The sequence below is a fragment of the Prenolepis imparis genome, unplaced genomic scaffold (genome assembly GCF_030444845.1).
Source record: "Prenolepis imparis isolate NDT839.2.m4 unplaced genomic scaffold, iyPreImpa1.0 SCAF_1, whole genome shotgun sequence".
Lineage (NCBI taxonomy): Eukaryota > Metazoa > Arthropoda > Insecta > Hymenoptera > Formicidae > Prenolepis > Prenolepis imparis.
This window is the reverse complement of record NW_028141159.1, coordinates 48446-70066: the sequence shown is the minus strand read 5'-3', so window position 1 is coordinate 70066 and position 21621 is coordinate 48446. Positions and strand designations below refer to the sequence as shown.

Below are 21621 nucleotides of genomic sequence, written 5' to 3'. Positions count from 1 at the left end.
AATCTTAAAAAATAAGATGTAATTTATTTTTACATCTAAAAGTCAGATTTGATAAAAGTCGTGATTACTTTTTACCGCGTAAATTCTATTTCGAAAAAAATTATCTACCTCTAAAGTCTGTACAGTTATTTATAATTGCAGAACATTCTAGAGCATGTCTAAAATCGTAATAGAGGAACTGCGTGCTTGTCCGATTGAATATTGAGTTTTATTATTTGTGCGATTTCTGGAATTAAGGAAATGTCAATTATGTAAAACTGTATAAAAAGAGTCGTGAAATTTTCTATCGATCGTTTGTTTATATAAGATATATAATTATTAAGTAAATTTTATTTACGTCGGAAGCATATATAACTTTGACAGAAATATATATGATTGTAGAAAATATATATGTATTATATTATCAAGTTTTCATTTTTTTAATTTTTATATAAATGAGAAAGAGTGGGCCACGAAATAATAATATATATAACTTCACTTAATAGTCTTATTAAATATCTTGAAGAAAGCGCTAATCGTTTTTTATTTTCAAATATAAAAGCGTTCGTTCGGTGCAAACTTATTATGATTTTATTATAATATTTTTTATCCAGAAAAGAACAACGTGCTCACCTAAATTTCTTCTTCAGAATGAACATTTTTTACGTTTATTATATCCGTAAGGCTTATATGATTAATTACATTTACATAAAGATTTAACTATTAAGTAATTTATATTTCTATTATAACCAATATGTTGTTTCATAGTCGTGCTGATATTTGTAGAATCTGATTGTGGACGGATTCACAAAGTCCCGATTAATGCGGTAAGCTTTAATCCATTCTCATTTACTAGAAAATTTTAACAACATTAGATTTGAATAGTTTTGATTGTATTGTCTGTAACACCAAAATATCATTAATAACAATAACCTATCATCATGTTTTTAACATCAATCGATTATGAATTCATAATTATCAATATTTTTATTTTGGAATTAGAAATATATATATATCTGTCGGATACAATTATTGTAAAAATCGACATATTGTCTTCAAAAAAAAAAAAAAAAATTGATATTAAATTTTATTAATTTTTAATAAAAATTTAATATTATTTTTTTAAAAGACAATATGTCAATTTTTACAATGATTGTAGCCGATAAATCTTGCATCGCTGGGAAAATAATTTTGCAGAATTCATATATAGAAAAGAACTAATAATAAATGTGCACAGTTTCAATCACTTCATTTTTTTCCTTACAAGCAAAGATATGAACTTTATATGTGAACGACTCTCGTGTATATATATTTATTCACGACTACACAAGATATGTGAAGATTTTGTAAATATGAGCTTTTATCTTTATCTTTTTGGATACGAATATAATATACATATTTGCAGCCATTCGTGTGGAAGTTTTTGACCAGTTCAATATATTCAGTTCAACATATTTTCGTTTAGTTTTTTTTTATTCATATTTATCGGCGTGCGCATACAGAATCAAGCAGGAGACATGCGTCATACCGAAAGTGGAAACTGTCGTAGTGCTTTACCTAATGCCCGGAAAAAAAACGTTGAAAAAGCGAGCAACATCGCGCAGAAAGCGGCGCAGGAAGCAAAAGCCGCGTCTGAAGCACAGAATATCGCTGGTCAACAAGCAGCTCGACAAGTACTTATAATTATACATTATATATGTATTATACATCTCTCTGAAAGAAACATTTTACAAGAGTATTGAATTTTTGTGACTTGTTTGTTATCTTTTATTTCTTTAATATACTTTTGAAAAGAGTTTATTAATAGCAGAACACGCACACATGTAAGGAAATATAACAGAGAAATTCCTCTTTTTAATCTTCCGACATTTAATTATCTGTCTCACAGAGAGAATCTGCGGATATTATATTGTTGCAGGATGAAATAATGTCGTGCAAAATTTGTCGTGGAATTAGCAGCATGCGACAAATTTGTGTGCGTCATTATCATTAATTACATTCGCGGTATTTTGTTCAACAAATATGCCATGTCGTAATAACAGGTAAAGGTTCAGTTGGCGGAGAAGGCAGTTCAAGCTGCCAAAGCCGCTGAAGCAGTTTTATCGGATAAGGAAGCGATAGTCGAACAGCTGCTAGAAGAAGTGAAGGAAGCACGATCGGTAGTTCAGGAAGAAATGTCTTCTTTGCAACAAGCGCAGGCTAACGTTAACGCTGCAATTCAGGCAGCGCAGCAGTCGCAAGATCAGGTACATAAAAAACCGAGATAGAATCACGACAAGTTGTGATTGATAATAACAAGAATAGCATCTAAACATGTAAATTGCAATTTAAAAAAAAAATTGTTTCTAGTTTGGATTATTTACATCATATATATATAATTTAACAAGATTCAATTTATAATATATACAGCTCGCATTTGAATAATTTTCATATTTATATTTTACTATTGATTCTGTGCAACTTTTTTATATTTTACCTATATTCTCTCTCTCTCTCTCTCTCTCTCTCTCTCTCTTTCTCTTTCTCTCTTATTTCTCTTATATTTATATACTTGTCGAAGATTTGAAGAGAAACTGAAGATTACTTTTATTAACTTTATTAAAATATGAAAGAATGATGGCTTTTCCATTGTTATCTATAACATTGTTTGTGTACAAGTATGTATACATATATAGAGATGTAACCGCTCACATTATCAATTAAAAAAAAATTAGTCTCAAGTTTGTTAAATGTCGAAAAAAGATGAAAAAGAATTGCTCTCTCTCTCTCTCTCTCTCTCTCTCTCTCTCTCTCTCTCTCCCTGTTTCTCTTTCTCAGCAATCTGTTTTGTTAAAATTTTGAATTTGTAGTATATAAAAATGTTAATCATGTTTAAATTTAGAGCTTTAATGTTATATATAGAGGTTAAAGTTATATATAGAGTTTATATTTTGAAATTACAGTTGAAGACATTGACGAACGCAGTGCGTACAGCCAAATCGAACGCGGCAAACGCGCAAGCAGCCGCGAGCGGAGCGCAGAGATCACTACGAGAAAAAGAGGAGCTACTGGAAGCGGCCAAGAGACGAGTGGACGAACTGTCGAATCAGTTACGAAGTGCCCGGCAGGATCTCGTGAACACGAATCGTGCGGCGGCCAAAGCTAACGCTGCTGCTCATGAGGCGAAAGTGAACGCTAGAAACAAGAGGAGATTGGCGAATCTTAGGAGATTGCGAGCGATACACTCAAGTGCGACGCGAGCTATTTCTTGAGATGAGATAGGCAGAAGGCTTATCAAATGCATAATTAATTACTAACAAGAAAGTGCATTTCAACAGTTTTGGATCATTTTTTTTTTACAAATATACAGATTTCATGTTTATGCATATCCTTTGTAACGAATGAATGGAAGAGAAATGCAGATTGGATGTAGTTTTGGAAGATCGTGCATTGCACGCTACTTGACGCGAATCATCTTTGATAATTATGTAAGCATACAATAAATGAAAAAAATATTATGTTGATAAAGCGGGCTATTAAATTACTGACATTTATGCAGATTTATAGCGAAAGGATATTGTATTATTGTTTACTATAAGACAAAAGTTATCTTATAGGTACATGTATAAATACATATACATGTACATACGTATAAATCCTAGATTGAATGGTATATCCTTATATCTCGTAGTTTTATTCTAGCTAGATTCTTTATATTAACTTAATAGTTGACATCAATAATTAGTGCAATGATAATAACTAATAATATTAACTAATATTATACTAATATTAGATATTTTCTTCGATTAATTTATTACTACATTTTTTTAACAGAACCGGAAAATAATATAACATTTATTTGTGTGACACATATACATATATTTATCAAATAATTACTAAAAGAGTAACTTTAAAAAGAGTTAAAAAACAAAAGTCAAAGATATTCAAAAATATTACATATTAGAATCTTTATAGTTTTATTAAATAAAATTTATAAAAATTGACTATATAAACTGCGAGCAAAGATAGGCAAGAAATTTTGTTTGTTTACGGAAAATATAAAATAATGATTATGTATTAACAGTAGTATACAGGGTGTTAAAAAAGTATCGCATACGCTCAACGCCATTCGATAGAAAATAAAAATCTAAAGAAAAAATGTCTAATACTATTTTTTTCGATGCGATAAATAATTATTTCACCTTGTCTGATATAAAAAAAAAGGTAAATTTTATGAGACCAAATTCGCACTTGAGCAAGCTCTGCTTCCATTTAAATTAGTTTTTCGGAAAATCCTTTCCCACTTTGCGCGCTCCACCGCGCTTGCTTTTTCTCGTAAGCTCCGTGCCGATTGATAATTCGTGCCGACTGATTACAATAATTAATTGCAGTGAAACTATTCATTGCATCGAAAAAAAATAATATTAGACATTTTTTCTTAAATTTTTATTCTCTATCGAATAGCGCTGAGCGTATACTTTTTTAATACCCTGTATATAATGTTGCAGTTTTTAAAAAAATTTTAATTAAAAAAAATTTTTAATTGCGTATTTGATTGTTTTTATTGCTTATCTAATTCTATGTAAAAAAGAAACTGCAAAAAATTGCAAGCGAGTAAATATATTTTTGAAATTTGTAAATACTAGAAACAATTAGAAAAAAATCATATTTTTATTTAATTTTATTTTATTATACAGTCTTAACTGAAAAGTTTATTTTCTAGATAAAATTACGTAGCTTTTATTTATTGTCTCAATATTATTTATTGCGAGCTAGTCCAGCATTATGTAGTAGGTTGTAGATTTTTTCTCTCGAAATTTTATCCGTTTCTCGGTCGATCACCTGTAATAGCATGTAATAAATATTATAGAAAGTTACGAAAAGACTTGATTCGCTATTCAATTTTGAACCATTTAAAAACCAAATAGAATTAGAAAGCGACATGCAAATAAGAGAGTAATTTTGTTTCTTTATTTAATATTATATATATAAAAGGTAAAAAAAATTCATATATAAAAATTCATAATATAATGCAGAAAGCTTATAATAAAGGAGAATTGTGTAATGTAGGATGTAAAGTTTATTAAATTATTTTATCTTTATTTATTTATTTATCATAATATATATTATTGTATAGAAAAAATTGATGCACACAAATTTTTATAAATTCTTGTTCTCATATTGTTTGTATATATTAATTATATAAGAGAAATTGATATAGATATAAAATAATAAAAAGTTTTATAATATCTAAGTGCCTTGTGTGCGCGCGCGCGCATACACTCAAGTATACGCATAGTCCGCGCACATATAATCCACATAGTTTTTTGGCATTATTAAATAATTGATAATGTAAATATTATGAATATATTAATATATCACTACAGAACTAGAAAAAAATTTACATGTTAACATTAAAAATTTAACGTTTAAATATTTGTGTTTCAACAGTGTTTAGTCTAATAATACGCTCAAACAGCTAAATGATTAATAATAAATAAATGTTGTTAAATATTTCACCCGACAGGATAAAGATTAGAAAAATTTGTACCTGCATTTCTTTATCGACAAACCAGGATTCCTTGGCAAGACCAACAGCAATGTTTGGATTTTTGTAGAAATTATTTCGTAATTGATTAGACAAATTGTCTTCCATTGCAGAATTAATTAAGACAGCTGGATGGGCAAGAACTGGGTCTTGTAGCGCACTTTCAGGTGATATAAAAAAGATTGGCGTAGGCACGCAAGTTGACATTAGGCTGAACAGAATTATAGCATTCATGCAGATAGTCGGCATTTTTCCCTGCACTTTGCTGTAAAATTAGAATATGCGACCTTGCTCAAAGCAAAAAATATACAATCTAAGTAATAATGATTATTGTTATTATATAATGACTATTATATTGAGATAATATAAAAATACGGCCCGATCTTTATCACACATTCATAAATGTAAGCATTCTTTGCACATTATAATATACAAATAAAATTTAAACTTTGAAAAATGTAGCGCTAAATGTAACTAGATGATAATAAAAACAAAAATTAAACTATTCTCATTCTCGACGTTTTTACTTTGCCGTGTTATTATACATCTTTAATTTAATCTGAACACTGTTTTCATGCAAAAATTGCATGTTTTTTGACGTGCTACATAATTTTCGCGCATTTTTAAAGCAGTGCCATTTTAATGTTTTATATATAAAATACTTGTCTTTTATATACAAATACTGTACTGTAAATGTCACTCGTACAAAATTTATTGATTTAATAATAATTGATTCAATTATAATGTTATTTATAACATATGGTTTTTTCACGTATCTTACATTGCACTGTAAACGCACTATATGATTGCAAACGTCGCAGGCTTTGCATTAAACAATTGCGCAAGTATGCATTAAACATATATAATTCACCTTTTAGGAGAGACGCTACAGAAATTTATAATATTTTGCAACAATGCTGCATATATACTTTATCCGTGTCTAACTGAGTTTAAGATCCGTGGTAGCAAAGCTTATATACGCATGTTGCCATTATACCCGCGGCCACTCATCTTGTTGGAGTGTGCGAGTTAAAATTATATCGGACGTCCCTTGATCATTCACTATAGAGACTACAGCAGAGAGACTCGTGCCAATTCCTTTTTTCATGTTTACCTTCAAACAAGGTTATTAATCTTTCGTTGAATTGTGAGTCAAGGGTGCGACAATCTTCTTTTCAATCGCGCTGCTTTAATTAGATATCGAATAAATATATCATTTATATATAGAGAGTATTCACCAATTTGATATGATTGTTATATCGTAATTAAATGTCGAAAGAAGATGTAAGGTATAAAAGTACGTAACAATATATAATGTTGAATGTTTCGCACGCGTTTGAATTATAAGTGCGTGATTGCGGAATCAAATCGATCTGCTATATCTTCCTCGGAATCGAGTGTTTAATCACATGTACAAATAGCATTTTCAACAATTGTATCTAGATATGCATATATTATGTGTTTATGTGTATTGTGTTATTATTTTGTGTTTCATGGTATATTGTGCGATTAGAAGTGGATTCAGTTTATCTGGCTGATTTGCACTACTTTTTCTTTGTGGATGTTGTATCGCATAAAATAGAATAACTTCTATTTCATCATTTAAACTTGTTATAATAAAAAAATAAATATTGCAAAAATATAACAATATAAAATTTTTGACAGAATTGTAATTATACAATTTGTAAAAATCTTTTTGTGTAGCGTTAAAATATATCACAATTTTTTTTTACTGTTATAATTAAACACACATGCATGTATATATTTATTTATACATATAACGTGTATTTATATACAAATTTTTATTTATATAAATTTACATAAAGTGTGTTTACATTACAATATATAATGTAAGTTTTAATGTATTAAATGTTTATTTTTATTTGTTTATTAAATAAATTTTAGATTTTAAAGTGATATCAAAAAATTTAAAAAATTTGAAAAAATTTTATGTAGTTCATACAATTTGTTGTATCTTAAATCATATCGCTTATGCTGTTTTTCAACAATTTAAATGTTTGTGATTTTATTACATGTATCGCTAACAAGATAATTTTCTTAATCGAAATAGATAAGAGAATGGAATTACCTTGTGTATTATTGAGGTCAATGTTATGACCTTACAAATAACTATAGTAACAGAGTGGTTACCCTTGTCGAGTTTAACGCAGAAAGGTTTCAGGAAATCATTTAATACTTGCTATTACAGGCGGCTATAATTAGTCCATAGAATTTAGAGAAAACTTTTTTTTTTTTTTTTTAATTAGAGAGTATTTTGTATTCAATATATTCATTGTGTTTTTACCGTTACATTTTACGCACATGTAAAGTGTGCGAAGCAAAGCAGAACAATGAGATAAACGGCAAAAAAGAACGAGGAAAAACTACAGATTTTATATAAAATATGTACATACAACCAATGTATTATAAAACATTTACTATTTATCGCACTCAAGTCTCATTGCTTATTATGAAAAGATTCTTTATTGATTATAACATAAAAAACATTGCTTTCTATAAAAATGTATATTACATATATTACTTGCGACAAAAAAAATAAATATTTTTTTTATAAAAAAATATAATCAAATAGCTTACATTCAATAATTTAGTTATTGCTAAATATAGACTTATTTTTATCAAGATATGAGCAAAATTAGCAAAAACTATTTATTAAACGTAATTGTTTATCGTTCTCGAAACATGTCATAAACGCTCTGTTCAATTTCTCATTCCTCTTTCGTTCTCACGAAAAATACTCATCGTAAAATTATTCGGATAGCGGATGCAAATTAAAATTTACCAATATTTTTAAATTTATAAAAATATTGGAAGAAAAAAAATGGGGTTTTCTTATAAACTAGAATCGCGACACGAGTTCTCGCAGGCGCTCAAGAGCTTTGCCAATGACCGGTACGAATCCATATGTACTTGTATGTACGTACATGATCAACATAAGTAGCTTAATGTTGTTGAGTAAGGTTAAATGTTAAACAATACTAATTACGATAATAATATTATTTCATGTAACAAGATAAAGGCCATGTTATATTTATTATACGCTTTAACATGATGCTTTAATACAATCGTACTTTAAAGTATCTTTTTGAAATTATTGATATTCTTTTTTTATTTGATAATTAAATTTTAAGGATTGTGATAACGATGATGAATAAATTGACATGAAGTATTTGATAATATGAATGACAAATAAGATTTTTAATCTTATCAACATGATGCAACATTATCTAAATTTATATTACAAAATAATTACTGCACAATAATTAAAATTAAAAAAATTATTAAATTAACTTTTCTCATATCGTGTATTTAGACAATGCAAGTAATTTTAATAAAAAGATATTTTAAAGTAAGTAGTACTTCGTTTTCTTTCGTATTGATAACATTTAAAAAGACGCATAAAAATCAAAAATATAAAAGACATCATGTGTACTCTATGAAGCAAAATTTTTAAAAACTTTTATTAGCTAAAATTCTACTATTTACAAAAGAGTATAAATTAATAAAATTATTCGACTCAATACCGTCACATAAATAAATCTCTAACAATCTTGCGTAACATTAATTACAAAATACTTTCAATTATATGCCAATTATTATCACGTACAAAAAAATAAAGTAACTTGACTGCATTTTTCTTTATATATGTGTGCTACATTGATTTTTTAAAAATCTGCTGTAAAATATTCGATGTAATTTTATAATTTATTTTACTTTTTCAAAATCAGTATATAAATCCTACTTTCCACTCTTCAACTTTTTAACACAAGATGCAAATAGTTTAATATAATTTATCCATAATAATTGATAAATCTACTATATTAAAGAAACATTGTTAACGTTCAGGATCAAAATTGTGTACAAAATGTTTATGTATAAATTGTTGTACACAAATGGAACATTTCTTCTTTTTACCGAGTTTATAGACTAAATCGAAAAACATTGAAAAATAAGTTAAAAAAAAAGTTATTAATCGCAAAGTGAAGAAAATTAACAATCGATATAAAAATAGACTTGTTTGTGCAACCGCCCAAAAACAAACCATAAAAATTAAAGAGAAAAAGCAAGGGAATTTAGATAATTTTCTTATAAAGAATATCTTTTTGAGCGATCTTCTCATGTATATACTCGATATTTATGAATTTGGATTAAAAAAAACCGAGTATAGTAGTATTATACATGACACAAAACAGAAAGAAAAATAACATTCTCGCGGAAAGAGTTTCTAATATTTTGCCATCACTTTCCGACGACGAGAAAGTCTAGGTAATTATTACTCGTTATTTTTAAGCGACGGTTGCCTTGTACCAAAACTGGGCTCCAAAGGTACCAAATAAGTAATCTTTTCGTTAGCATTGATATTGTCCTGTTTGAGATCAGGTGTATTTAGCTTTCTAGCGGGTCTTCGCGGTCGCTGTATGACCTCCTCATACGCGACATATTCAGGCCTAGCTACTGGTCGTTGTTTCTTCAAGTAGTACACGGCAGAGGAGGTATTTTCCGGCACGTAGCTTTGCTGTGTCGATTTAACTGTCTGAGGTATCGGAGTAACGCTATAACCAGCATTAATCAGGGCAGACAATTCTTCTTGATTCAGAGGCTGTTGATCCTTAGATGAGGGTATACGTACAACTTGAGGATTGTTTGCTTGATCTTGATCGATAATATCCTCGATAGTAAGAGACTTGATGGGTGACTTTTTCAAAAGACCAGATTGAGAAATGTAGACAGAGGATTGAGTCGGTGTAACCTTCAGTTTGTGCACTTGTCGAGGTTGATTGATAACAGGTTGAACATAAACTTGTTCTTCAACGTTGGAATCACTGTTGGTGGACGTAGTAGTAGTAGACTCTGCTGGCTTAGTCACCGATCTAGGAGCATAGGTGGAGCCGGAAACCTGATACTTGTTTACATCGTCATTGGTAAAATAATTATTGAGTGGCGGAAGTTTGGGAGTACTAGGTAGAAGGTACTGAATTACTGGCGTGCCTTCAGGATCTACTTTCTTAGCCTCAGCCTGGGCTCTGGCGATCGCCAGAATCTCGCTGTTAGCTTTGGCGCGTGATTGTTGATAGACTTTATACAAAGCCTCGGCCTGAGCCTGTGCCAGCGCCTGTGCTTGGGCTTGGGCACGCAATTGATTTCTCTCAAAATTTAAAGCATCGTGATGGGCCTTCTCTTGGGCTTTCACATGAGCCTGTTGCTGAGCTTCGACATGGCGTATGGCATCGGCATGAGCCTTGTATTCAGCATCAGTTTGAAGTCTTCTGGCCTCGGCGGCTTCAGCAGCCGCCTGTGCCTTCAACTTGGCTCTATAAGCGGCTTCTGGATCTTTTGGTTCCAGTCGACCCTCGATATGAGCTCGTCCGGCCTCGCTGACGTGATCTCCCTGTTGAATTTGCTCCAAAGCGGTTTGCTGCTGTCTATACCTCTCGTGATCAATTCTGATCTGCTCCAAAGCAGCCTCGTGATGTTTCTGATACGATGCCTGGGCGATCTTTTGGAAAGCTAAGGCTTGCGCCTCGGCATGGGCCTGAGCAGCCCCGGCATTCGCCTCGGTTTCGGCCTGAACTTGCGGTTGATGGTGCGGTTTCAGCTGGGCACCGTCATCTACATAATCGTATTGCGGAGACGGTCTGAAAGGTTGAACGCTCTTTGTCGCGTAATCTGCCGCTTGCGCTGTTTGATATTGAAGCTGAACTGGTTGTTGTTCGATCGACTGGTATGTCGCTGCAACTCGTTGCTGCGGTGGATAACGCGGGGGAGGACTAGTCTCGATATGATACTGCTCGGGTAATTGCGGAGACGCCGGTGCTACTGTCGATTTTATATATCCTTGTTGCGAATAGTCGCCTTTAGGCTGCGCCGGAATTAGATTAAATTCTTGAGCCTGATTGGCGGATACTAATTGTAGCAACTCTTGCTCGAAAGTGCCTAATTTCGGTGAGGTGTAAGACTCTACTTGATATGTGGATGCTCCGGACGGGCCGCGCGCCTGCTGCAATGCCGCAGCACGGTGCTGTACCTCGACGTCTGCCTGAACTTGCGCTACAGCTTCGACCCGAGCTAATGCCTGAGGATGCAATTGAGCTCTCGGTCTGGGAGGAACTACGGCGGGTTTGCGGTAATTGTAATATGCCTGTTGTAGCGCCTGCTGCTGTTTGGCATAAGTTGGAAGTGGCCTGCGTTGAGCCACATTACTCGAGCTTGTGTACGGCTGCGGTTCACTTTCGGTAAATTGTCGCAAAACAGCTAAATATTCGGGCGACAGCTGAAATTTACAAAGTGTTTTTATTTCGATGGAAATATTTACGTAAAGGTATAATATTATGTTTTAATTAGCAATGTGTGTAAAGGCTACACACACAAATGGTAAAGTGTAATATTTAACAAATTTTAAATAAATAAATAAATTTTAAATTATATTATATTACAAGTTATGTGCAGCACAAAGTGCAGCCTTATGTACAGGCGAAAAAATTCAGAAATTAAAGCAGGATATATTAGATATGGATAAGATAGCTATTATGTAACCATGGCTGTCATATATGTAACATGGCCATTATCTCGATTCAACTCTCTTAAATATTGTAATGTTAATTAGAAATAAGCAAGGATTTTTAAAAATAAATTAAAAGCGATACAAACGGAAGGAACAGCAATTATAGATAGTTACTGCGTGTGTCGTTTGGTTGAATCTCCGAGTGTTGAACTTGATCTTACAAACACAAATTGGAAAGCGAATCGTCGAAGGTTATTGCTCCGTGAAAGTATATTTGCGAGTATATAGTGGCATAGCAGATGAGTCAATAACCCCCATAAAAAAGCTAACGTCACGAAAGTAAACCATAACTCTATATGACTCATTGCACCGCAACGCAAGGTCACAGAGAAGATATAGAATTGTTCGCGATTCGATAAAATTGGAAATCTACACTCGGCTATAAGAGTGGGTGTGGCTGTATCAGTACTGTGTGTCAGGTCAGAGCGATTAGAAGGCGTGTAAACTTGCCGAGAGTTATGCAAGCGATCGAGCGATCGCATTCGCGAGTACGGCATATTGCCAAGCGCGATCACGAGCGAGCGCGCGGAAAGTATTTAAAGATAATATTTCTTTTAAATCAATACAAGAATAATGCAGAATATAATTATAGAATATATAATTATAGAGTATAAATAAACAGGATATAATTTATGAATCCGCAAATGTATTAATTTGACATTGTTTACTAAATTGATGTAGTAATGAATAATCAATATTTATTTATATTTTTTACGCCATATAATACATTTCGAGGAATTTTTAGATTTACGAAACAAATTTCTATTATTTATTCGTAAATCTATTATAGTTTATTATTATAATTTCTATTATTTACATTCTAACAATATTTAAACTCTGTCTAATTTATTATAGTTAATATATTATATAAAATTATTTGAATTTATTTTAAGATTTATATCATAGCAGTAGAGAGAGAAAAAGAGTCCTTATAGATCTTACGATTTACGTGGTTTCAAGAAATACATAATAATGTACGAATAGATTATTATACGATTCCTTTCTAATATGATTTTTCTTTTAGCCCTGAAACAGGAATATAATTAGGGCCTGAATACATACCGAATACATACAATACAGAACATTTACCGATGGTTTCGATGAAATGTTTATTTAATCTTTTATAAATTTTTCCTACTCGCTCTTCGATTAGCTAAGAAATTATTCTACAATAATGCACATCTTTATGGAGAAATAATATTGTGCGTTGCTACGTCGTAATTCCTTCGCGATACGCAAAATTATTTTAAAACACAACACATTATAAAACACACGTGTGTGGAGATGTGTGAAGATATAAAATATTATTTTCTTTCGTCAAGTATATTTTGTCAAGTCTTTTTGTCAAGTATATCATTTAGATTACTTTAATTACTTATTATTATCATCCTACATTATCCAATATCTTAAATTTATTACTCTTACTCGGTGAATTTTAATATTTAGATACAATAATTAGATTTCTAAAATATATATAAATTCTATTTATTTTTATTCTCAAAGTGCAACGCAAAATGTTTGTAAATAACATAAATTGATAATAATTGTACTAATATATTTTAAGTTTATATGATACTTGAATGCTTTTATGAAGAGATCACAGAGTTTAATAGGGGGAATAGAGAGGCGTTCGACATTTTATATAAGTCTTGTAACATGGAATGTACAATCTCTCGCTATCCTCGAAGTACATTGGTGAAATGGAAATCCTCGTACAAGTAACGAAAGTAATGTGGAGTCGAGCCACATGACTAGTAGTATCACATTGCGTCAGAACGCCTAGATCTTGAAGGCGGACCTAGGCGTCCCTCTCTGTATGCTGCCAGTTCAAGTATCGTAAAAAAATGATCTGTTCATGGCTAAGTTAGTCAACACGTTAATGGCGGGTAATAAAAGCGATCAATAGTTATGGTTGATCGAAAACAATGACACTGATTATTGGAATATTTGATGCTGAACATTTAACGGTGAACATTTAACTGCGATATTAAAATTTAACGAATATAGTATCATTATGTCATACCTCTCTGGTATCATCACCGTGACGAATAACAAATTGGCTGATCGAAGGTTCATAAATGGTGCTACCGGAAACTGGTGACCTTTTAACAGGATCTTTGATATCGATCTCCAGCAGGACAATGTCATCGACATTGTTCGATGACGACACGGTCTTCTTGGCGATATTGGCAACGGTTTCCTCTCCAACGGAGACTGTCAAGAGACCTGTTAATTTTAAATAACGTAACGTATATATACAAGGAGTGAAAAGTGAATGAGATAAGAAAGAAGAGAGAAGCAGAGGCGGGAATATATAAAAGCGCCTCTTTTTGTTTGTTTTAAGATATCTTATTTAAAAAATTTATTTTATCCAAATTAATTTACTCTTTAATAAATATATCTTTTATCAAGAAATATATATTTAATTCATTGACATCTCATTCATGCGTGATATAAAATGCGTCCATCCATTTAAGAATTCTCCTATCGTTTATCGCATAACATGTCAAATCCTATTTAAATATTGTTTTTTGCGATTCAAATGTGCTCGAATAATTGAACGTGGAAGTGTGACGTTTATATCGTTCCGCTTGACCGCGAGTGCTCGGAACAGAGCTGGGAAAGCAATGCAGAGAAAGTTACAATCGAATGTGCACTCGAGAAACTCTTCCCACGGATTTTGCTTTCAACGTTTTCAAGCGTCTCGTCGTCGTTGTGGAAAGAAATAAAGATCAATATGCGCCAAGTTTATAAACAATTTCCTATCCAAATTGAAACGCATAATATTTAACATGTATATAGTTTTGAAATAATTATATATATGTTTTGATAAAGTTCTAAACAAGATTATTGCATCTCTTGTTTAAAGCGAATAAAGGTTTAAAATTTATAAAGAATAACCAATTAGATAATAAAAGTTTTCCGTTTAGTCTATAAATAAATTTTCCAATTAATTTAATTGATAAGTGTATTTTCAAACTTAACTTGTGATATCATAAGATTATCAATATGCTCAAATATTAATATGCGATGCTTATTCTTTCTTAATTCATTTAATTTTGATTTTTTAAAAAAGTTTTTCTAAAATTATTTTTATTTTTAATGCCAATTGAGTTCTTTATTAAAGGCTAGGTCAATTTTGATCGATTTATTAGAAAATTTGATATATAATTTAAAAAACATTTAATGTATAATGTAAAAAAATGAAGTTTTAACCAATATAACTTGTTCAAAATTTTTACTATAGAAAAAGAAATGTCAACTTTTTCAAGGATTCTAAAGAATTATCAAAATGTAATATAATAATAATAATAATAATAATAAATAATAATTAAAGAGAAAAACATCTTGTCGCGCATTTGCTCTCATTTCCTTAACTAGTACTACGTTTGAACGCGATCGTGCAGATCCTTTTGAAATTACTTAACACAGAGAGGAAAGCGCGCACGCAGTTCGGTCAGCTATCCTTCCTTTGTTAGTCCATGAGATTCCGCGGATGTGAGTAATTTTTCCTGCGTTGAGTAATACTACGTACGCGTCCTTATAGGTGGGGAAGGTGCGGTTAAGTAATATCCGTCATTCCGCGAGCGCGCGCCCGCGCGATTAACAAATCTTACCTAATTAACGCTTCGCAGAGTTTGCATCTCTCCTGCGTAAATGTTAGGTTATAGTATAGTAGTATGTTATAACATGGTAGTTGTATGAATTATAGTCATGATAGATTACGGTAGATTTATTTAAAAATAATTTCTCATTTTGTTCTGTATATTTGTATATTTTGTAACCAAAATTCCAACAATTGTTGTATAATTTGTGTATGTACTCGTGCAAATGCAAAGCTTGTTTTGATATCTTATTTAATCTAAAATATTACTCGGTATTAATATTATTCCAACACATTTATATATTTATATATTAATATTTACATATTTATATTTATATATTTATATTTTACTTATGCTTTCTCAAAATTGTTAGATATTTATTTATACATGTAAAACTAATGCGTTGTATATGTTTTGATAATTAATAAATTATATAACTTTTAAAAACTTGATAGAAATAAATAACAAGATAAGATATTCTTTTTACTGTATTTTTAAAGAAACGAGAATGAGACTTTTAACGGGAATTGTGAAATATAAAAATATTCAATACTGAAAATTAACAAATTACAATTATTTTTCTAATATAATAGTATTTTAATAATATATATATATATATATATATATATATATATATATACATCTTATTATAAGGGGATCTTTATATTAATATTACTTTTATAAGACTATACATTGTCTAGTCTTAAATAAAACTAGGTTGAATTTGTTACAAAAAACATTCTTCTAGTATTATAATCAATAAATTATGGCTTGTGGACATTGTCCTAATTCGATGTCTTGGTATTGCAAGATTGATACATGCGAGAATATTTCGAGAAAAAAGAAAGATATTTTCTAATTAACGAACTCTCTCTTGGCTGTGCTCCCACATAAAAATATTAATTATCCGACCTCCTTCTTCAAACTATTATATTTGCGTAACATCGGAAGTGCGGTCTAACGTTCTCACTGTGAGAAGAGTATAACAATTTACAAAGTCAGAACTTTCTATATCTTTTATTTTTACTTCTCTCTCTCTCTCTCTCTCTCTCTCTCTCTCTCTCTCTCTCTCTCTTTCTCTCTCTCTTTTTCTCATCGACACAATATAATTATCGTTAAACAAAAGTTTGATCAACATTATGCGAACACAAGCTGTTTCTCAAAACTATAGCATTAAAGTCAATCTGTTTGTTACGCTGTATTAGAAATGAAATTAGTGATGCAATTGGAACAATACAAAACTATATATCATCGACCTTTCACTCTCGGATAATCTTTCTATATACAATTGAATAGAACATGGAGATTTCTCAAAGCCTCGTATATACTATTTTGGTTTCATTATATCAAAAAAATGTCTCGATAATATTTCCTTGCAAATGATACTTCAAAATAGTATTCGCTCTTTTTAAATTAAATCTAGTTTGTAATAAGATAAGACTAGGGAAAAAGATTTATTGAAAATTAATTTCAGATATAGAAAAATCTATATATATAAAATCCCTATTCTGTCTGTCGTTGAATTGATCGGGTACTTCCCGACATGCTAGAAATACAAAATTTCGCATGGTGATAGGGGTCCACCCCCAGGTAATGGGAAAATTCATGAAATCTTTAATTTCGGTCCAGGGGCGCAGCCAGGGGGATCCCTTAATGCGCGCCATAGAATTAACATGGGAAAACTTCAATCTGGCCTAGGAGGCTAAAATTTCGTACATTGATAGCGGTAACTATAAGACTAAAGGGAAAAATCTCAAAACACAAAATTTCAATCCAGGGGCGCAGCCAGGGGCTCCTTAATGCGCGCCATAGGGTTAACATGGGAAAACTTCAATCTGGCTTAAGAGGCAAAATATTTGGTATACCGACAGGCACTAACGTAAAACAAGAGGGAAAAATCGGAAAACCCAAAATTTTTATTCAGGGGCGCAGCCAAGGGCCCTTAATTCTGCCGTAGGGGTTTACATGGAAAACTTTACATGACCTACGTAGAAAGATGAAATTTGGTGTTCTGCCAGGGGCTAGAATAAAATCAATGAAAAAAAACTAAAGGGGAAAATCAGAAAACTCAGAGGCGCAGCTAGGGGCTCCTTAATATCCCATGAAAAAATATTCAGTAACAGCCACCTAACTTAATGCCTGGCGTAGACAGGCTTTTCTCCTAGTATCTAATAAAACTCGAGATATATCGCATACATGATGATATATATTTACCATTTGATCCATTCTTTATTTTATTTACACTCAATGTTTTGTTGTTCGAAAAATGTTCATCCAATAGTAGCCTTTAATAATTCAAAATAAAATGTAAAAAAAAATGTTTAGACTTAATAAAAGTTATATTTTAATAGATAAGTAAACTGTAAAATTGTAAATTTTTATCTGTTTTATAAGATTGGATGAAGAAAATTAAAAGCCTGCTTAAAATAAAAATAAAATAAAAGACCCTTGACTGAAATAGCCTAAAAAGGCGGTATGCGCAGCGTTATATACTAGCATATATTGTCGTATACTATTACTAACAGTTTTCACTTTTCGTTCTAGCTTTCATTCTAGCTGCGCACAGACTTCCGCCTCGATCACGGGTTATCGTACTCATATCTGCTCGCTCGCATGACACACACACACACAGAGAGAGAGAGAGAGAGAGAGAGAGAGAGAGAGAGAGAGAGAGAGAGAGAGAGAGAGAGAGAGAGAGAGAGAGAGAGAGAGAGAGAGAGAGAGAGAGAGAGAGAGAGAGAGAGAGAGAGTGTATACATATATACACATATGTAGCAAATGTACGAGTCTACATCTATAATTTCAATATTTAGATTTCTATATGGATAGATCATCCTACAAAATAACGATGTGAAAAAGAATTTTAGATATATTTTCACGCTTGATAAAATTTACTCATAATTATACATGCGTACGAAGGTACCTTCCTTTCGACTACTTTCAGTTTGCACGCTGGTTGTTGTGTAGCCACAGTTTCGAACTGTGTTAGAAAGGCGATACCGCATTCGTTTGCACAGTACGTTCAACGCGGATTTCTCAATCGATAGCGATATAAGCGTGAGATTTTTTGTCTTGATCGCGCCATACCTGTGATCTATATCACAAATAATTTGTGCTAAAGTAAATATAAATAATCTCTGTAAATAATGAGAGAACAATCGTAATGATGAGACGAATATTCACGCTTCTCGATTTGAATATATGTATATAAAAAATGACAAATACAATTTTTATAAGAACCATAATTATCACTGGAAACGAAACTACTATTATAGAGATATAAAAGTTATAGAAAACAGTTGACAAAGTTAATTGAAAATATAGCTGTCTGTCGTATAATCATAAGTTTAAAAATTTTAAATTAGTACAAAGAAATTAAAACATTTTATATTTATAAATATGACGAATATTTTGATAAAATCATAAATGTATAATGTGTAATATCACTCTGAGATACGCACACATATGAGTATATGTAAAAATCTATCTCGTTATTTTCATAATGTGCCAACGTGAAAGATGTCAATAACACGCAATAGGAATAAGGAAATGCATTTCTTAATTTTATACTTTTTTGTCACAAAGCGAAAGATCATGAAATACAGATGCTTCCGGCTTCTCGCGCGCAATCGTCATTACGTAGATTCCTTTCAAAAATGAGAAAATCCGATAACCCAGCATTAGAGAAGGATATTTTGCGCAGCAGTATCATAAAGGGATTATGAAGAAATTCGTAAAAGAGAATAAAACTAGGTAGCAAAATGTATCGAATAGAAATTGAAAGATTGCAGTACCTATATACGCAGTCTCTGCGTAAACATGTATCAGAAGAGAGTAACTTTCTATATATTGATCTCATATATAAACGTTGCCATCGATATATCGCTACAGCTTATTGTTAGTATGAACACAGTAGGTATAATTATATTAAGATCAATTTATAATCCGATAATTTCAGTTAATTTTCAGTGATATATATGTTAATGAAAAAGAATAATGATATATAACACAAACTTTTATATGTACATATATAAATAGTATTGTAAAACATTTTTTTTTTATCGAATATAGAATACAGAATATGTGTGGCTATAGAAGAATAGTGTGGCGTTCTATTATTTTTATTAACTAGAAATTTTGCAATCTTAAATATGATAAAACATGATTAAATTTCGGATCTATAAATGAACACTTTGCTATATGAAAAGCGTATAAGTATTAGCTTTACGCAAGAATAATAAATCTAACACCGGAAATACAATCGGCCGATGATCTGATGGAAAGTCAATGCAAATTATATTAGTGATTTTACAGCTTATACTTGTCGTCTCTTGTTCTAGTTAATTGTATTAGCTTTTATCTATAAACTTTGATGAAAATGGATTGACTTTCCTATAATTGAATAAAAAGTGATGAGAGATATCCACTTTTGTAAAATTTTCTTTCATTACAGTGCATTATTTTCTTTTTTTTATCTATAGAATTTCTATATCAAGTAGAGTATATGTAAAGTATCAATTGCGTAAGTAAGATGGCTTTTAATATAATTAAATATAATTAATTTGCGCTGAAATTTTCTTTTATCAAACTTACTAGTGTTATATATATTTATAATTGCAAACAATAGATTTAGCATTATATTCAATCAAAATTGTACACATGTATACATCCTACTATATAGGATATAATATATGGATCGTTCCACGTCAAATCGCAACCACCTCTCTGCCCAAAATTGTATCCAAGTAAATCCAACTTGTGAGATACCAAAATTTAGCTTAAAGCTTCTAATTTTTTATGTCTTTTGGTTGCCTTTTAATTCTAATTTTGGATGCATTAAAAAAATTTTTAAGTAAATGACCTTGATTTTGTCGGTCAAATAGAAAGACGAGTATTTTCTTATTCAAATCTCCACTACTTGTTGCAGATAAAGTATTAAAGTCATTTTCAATGTAATTTTATCCGCTAAATCCCCGAATCTGATGTAAAATGACTAACAAAATTATATATTTTTACGGATTCAATTCCATGTATGAACAACAGAGACCTGATCCTCCGCGGTGTCGTTCACCGGACCGCTTTTGGATGTGGCTCTCGCGCGCGAGTTACTTTGCGTAAAAAATATATAATTTTGTTTATTTTTTTTACTTACACACACACACACATAATTTTTATCAAACAATATAAAAGCAAATTGGGCCATTCTCTTGTACTTTTCATATATAAAAAACACCAAAATCAGATAATTGTATCGTATGATAGAAGAATCCGAAATGTATTTTTTCAAACTTTTCACGAATGTTTTTATTCAACAGCAAATTCGTTTCTTTTGCACAAAACTCACACGCGTTTTGCAATAAGAAGCACACGCGTGAAATATCGTCGCACATACACTTCGCAACGTTCAATTCACAGGAAAGATGGAAAAAAAACAATGGAAACAATAGGTCGTAAGCACTTTTACAGAGAAATAGTCTGTGAAAAAATTTTGTTCTTTTAAAATGTAATATATCGCACTCACCTATAAAAATAAGCAGCCACATGGTGAGAGCAAATGAGTGACGGAGCGCTGAGCGAATGTTGAGTAAATGTGAATTTCTAGTGGCTTTATAGACCGAAGGGAAAGGCCGCGCCTGTAATCCGGATTAGGTGGGGTTCTTCTATTCGCCACTTTTCCATGTTGTGCACTCGAGTGCACATTAGGTTATATATGCATGCGCCTGGTAATGAGACTTCTTCTTCTTCTTCATTTTCTTCACCTTCAATTATCAAGCACACATTTGAAAAACTAGGATCAAAATTACTTTTTATTATATTAATGAAATGCAAGATATAGCGAGATGACTGTCGATCACCAATGCATTGCTACTAAAAATACTAAAAACCAATGGACAAAATAAAAAATAACATAGTACACATTTATCGTA

At 31.2% G+C, this 21621-nt stretch overlaps 3 protein-coding genes across 3 annotated transcripts; 1 reads left to right on the top strand and 2 right to left on the bottom strand.

Moving 5' to 3' along the window:
- The first annotated feature begins 630 nt into the window (after positions 1-630).
- On the top strand, positions 631-3466 carry LOC145939950 (uncharacterized). Its single transcript, XM_083044623.1, has 5 exons — positions 631-658; positions 748-806; positions 1482-1652; positions 2022-2225; positions 2922-3466. Exons 1-5 carry the CDS (start codon positions 631-633, stop codon positions 3228-3230), a joined length of 771 nt encoding a protein of 256 aa, XP_082900749.1. The 3' UTR covers positions 3231-3466.
- A 1213-nt stretch (positions 3467-4679) lies between these two features.
- Positions 4680-7899, bottom strand: LOC145939943 (uncharacterized). Its single transcript, XM_083044596.1, has 3 exons — positions 6378-7899; positions 5510-5771; positions 4680-4800 (listed from the first exon to the last, which is right to left on the bottom strand). The coding sequence occupies exons 2-3, from the start codon at positions 5753-5755 to the stop codon at positions 4717-4719; spliced, it is 330 nt and encodes a 109-aa protein (XP_082900722.1). The 5' UTR covers positions 5756-5771; positions 6378-7899; the 3' UTR covers positions 4680-4716.
- Positions 7900-8017: 118 nt separating this feature from the next.
- Positions 8018-21419, bottom strand: LOC145939856 (uncharacterized). The gene is made up of 3 exons (XM_083044479.1): positions 21216-21419; positions 14113-14315; positions 8018-11798 (listed from the first exon to the last, which is right to left on the bottom strand). Exons 1-3 carry the CDS (start codon positions 21235-21237, stop codon positions 9801-9803), a joined length of 2223 nt encoding a protein of 740 aa, XP_082900605.1. The 5' UTR covers positions 21238-21419; the 3' UTR covers positions 8018-9800.
- Positions 21420-21621: the final 202 nt, after the last annotated feature.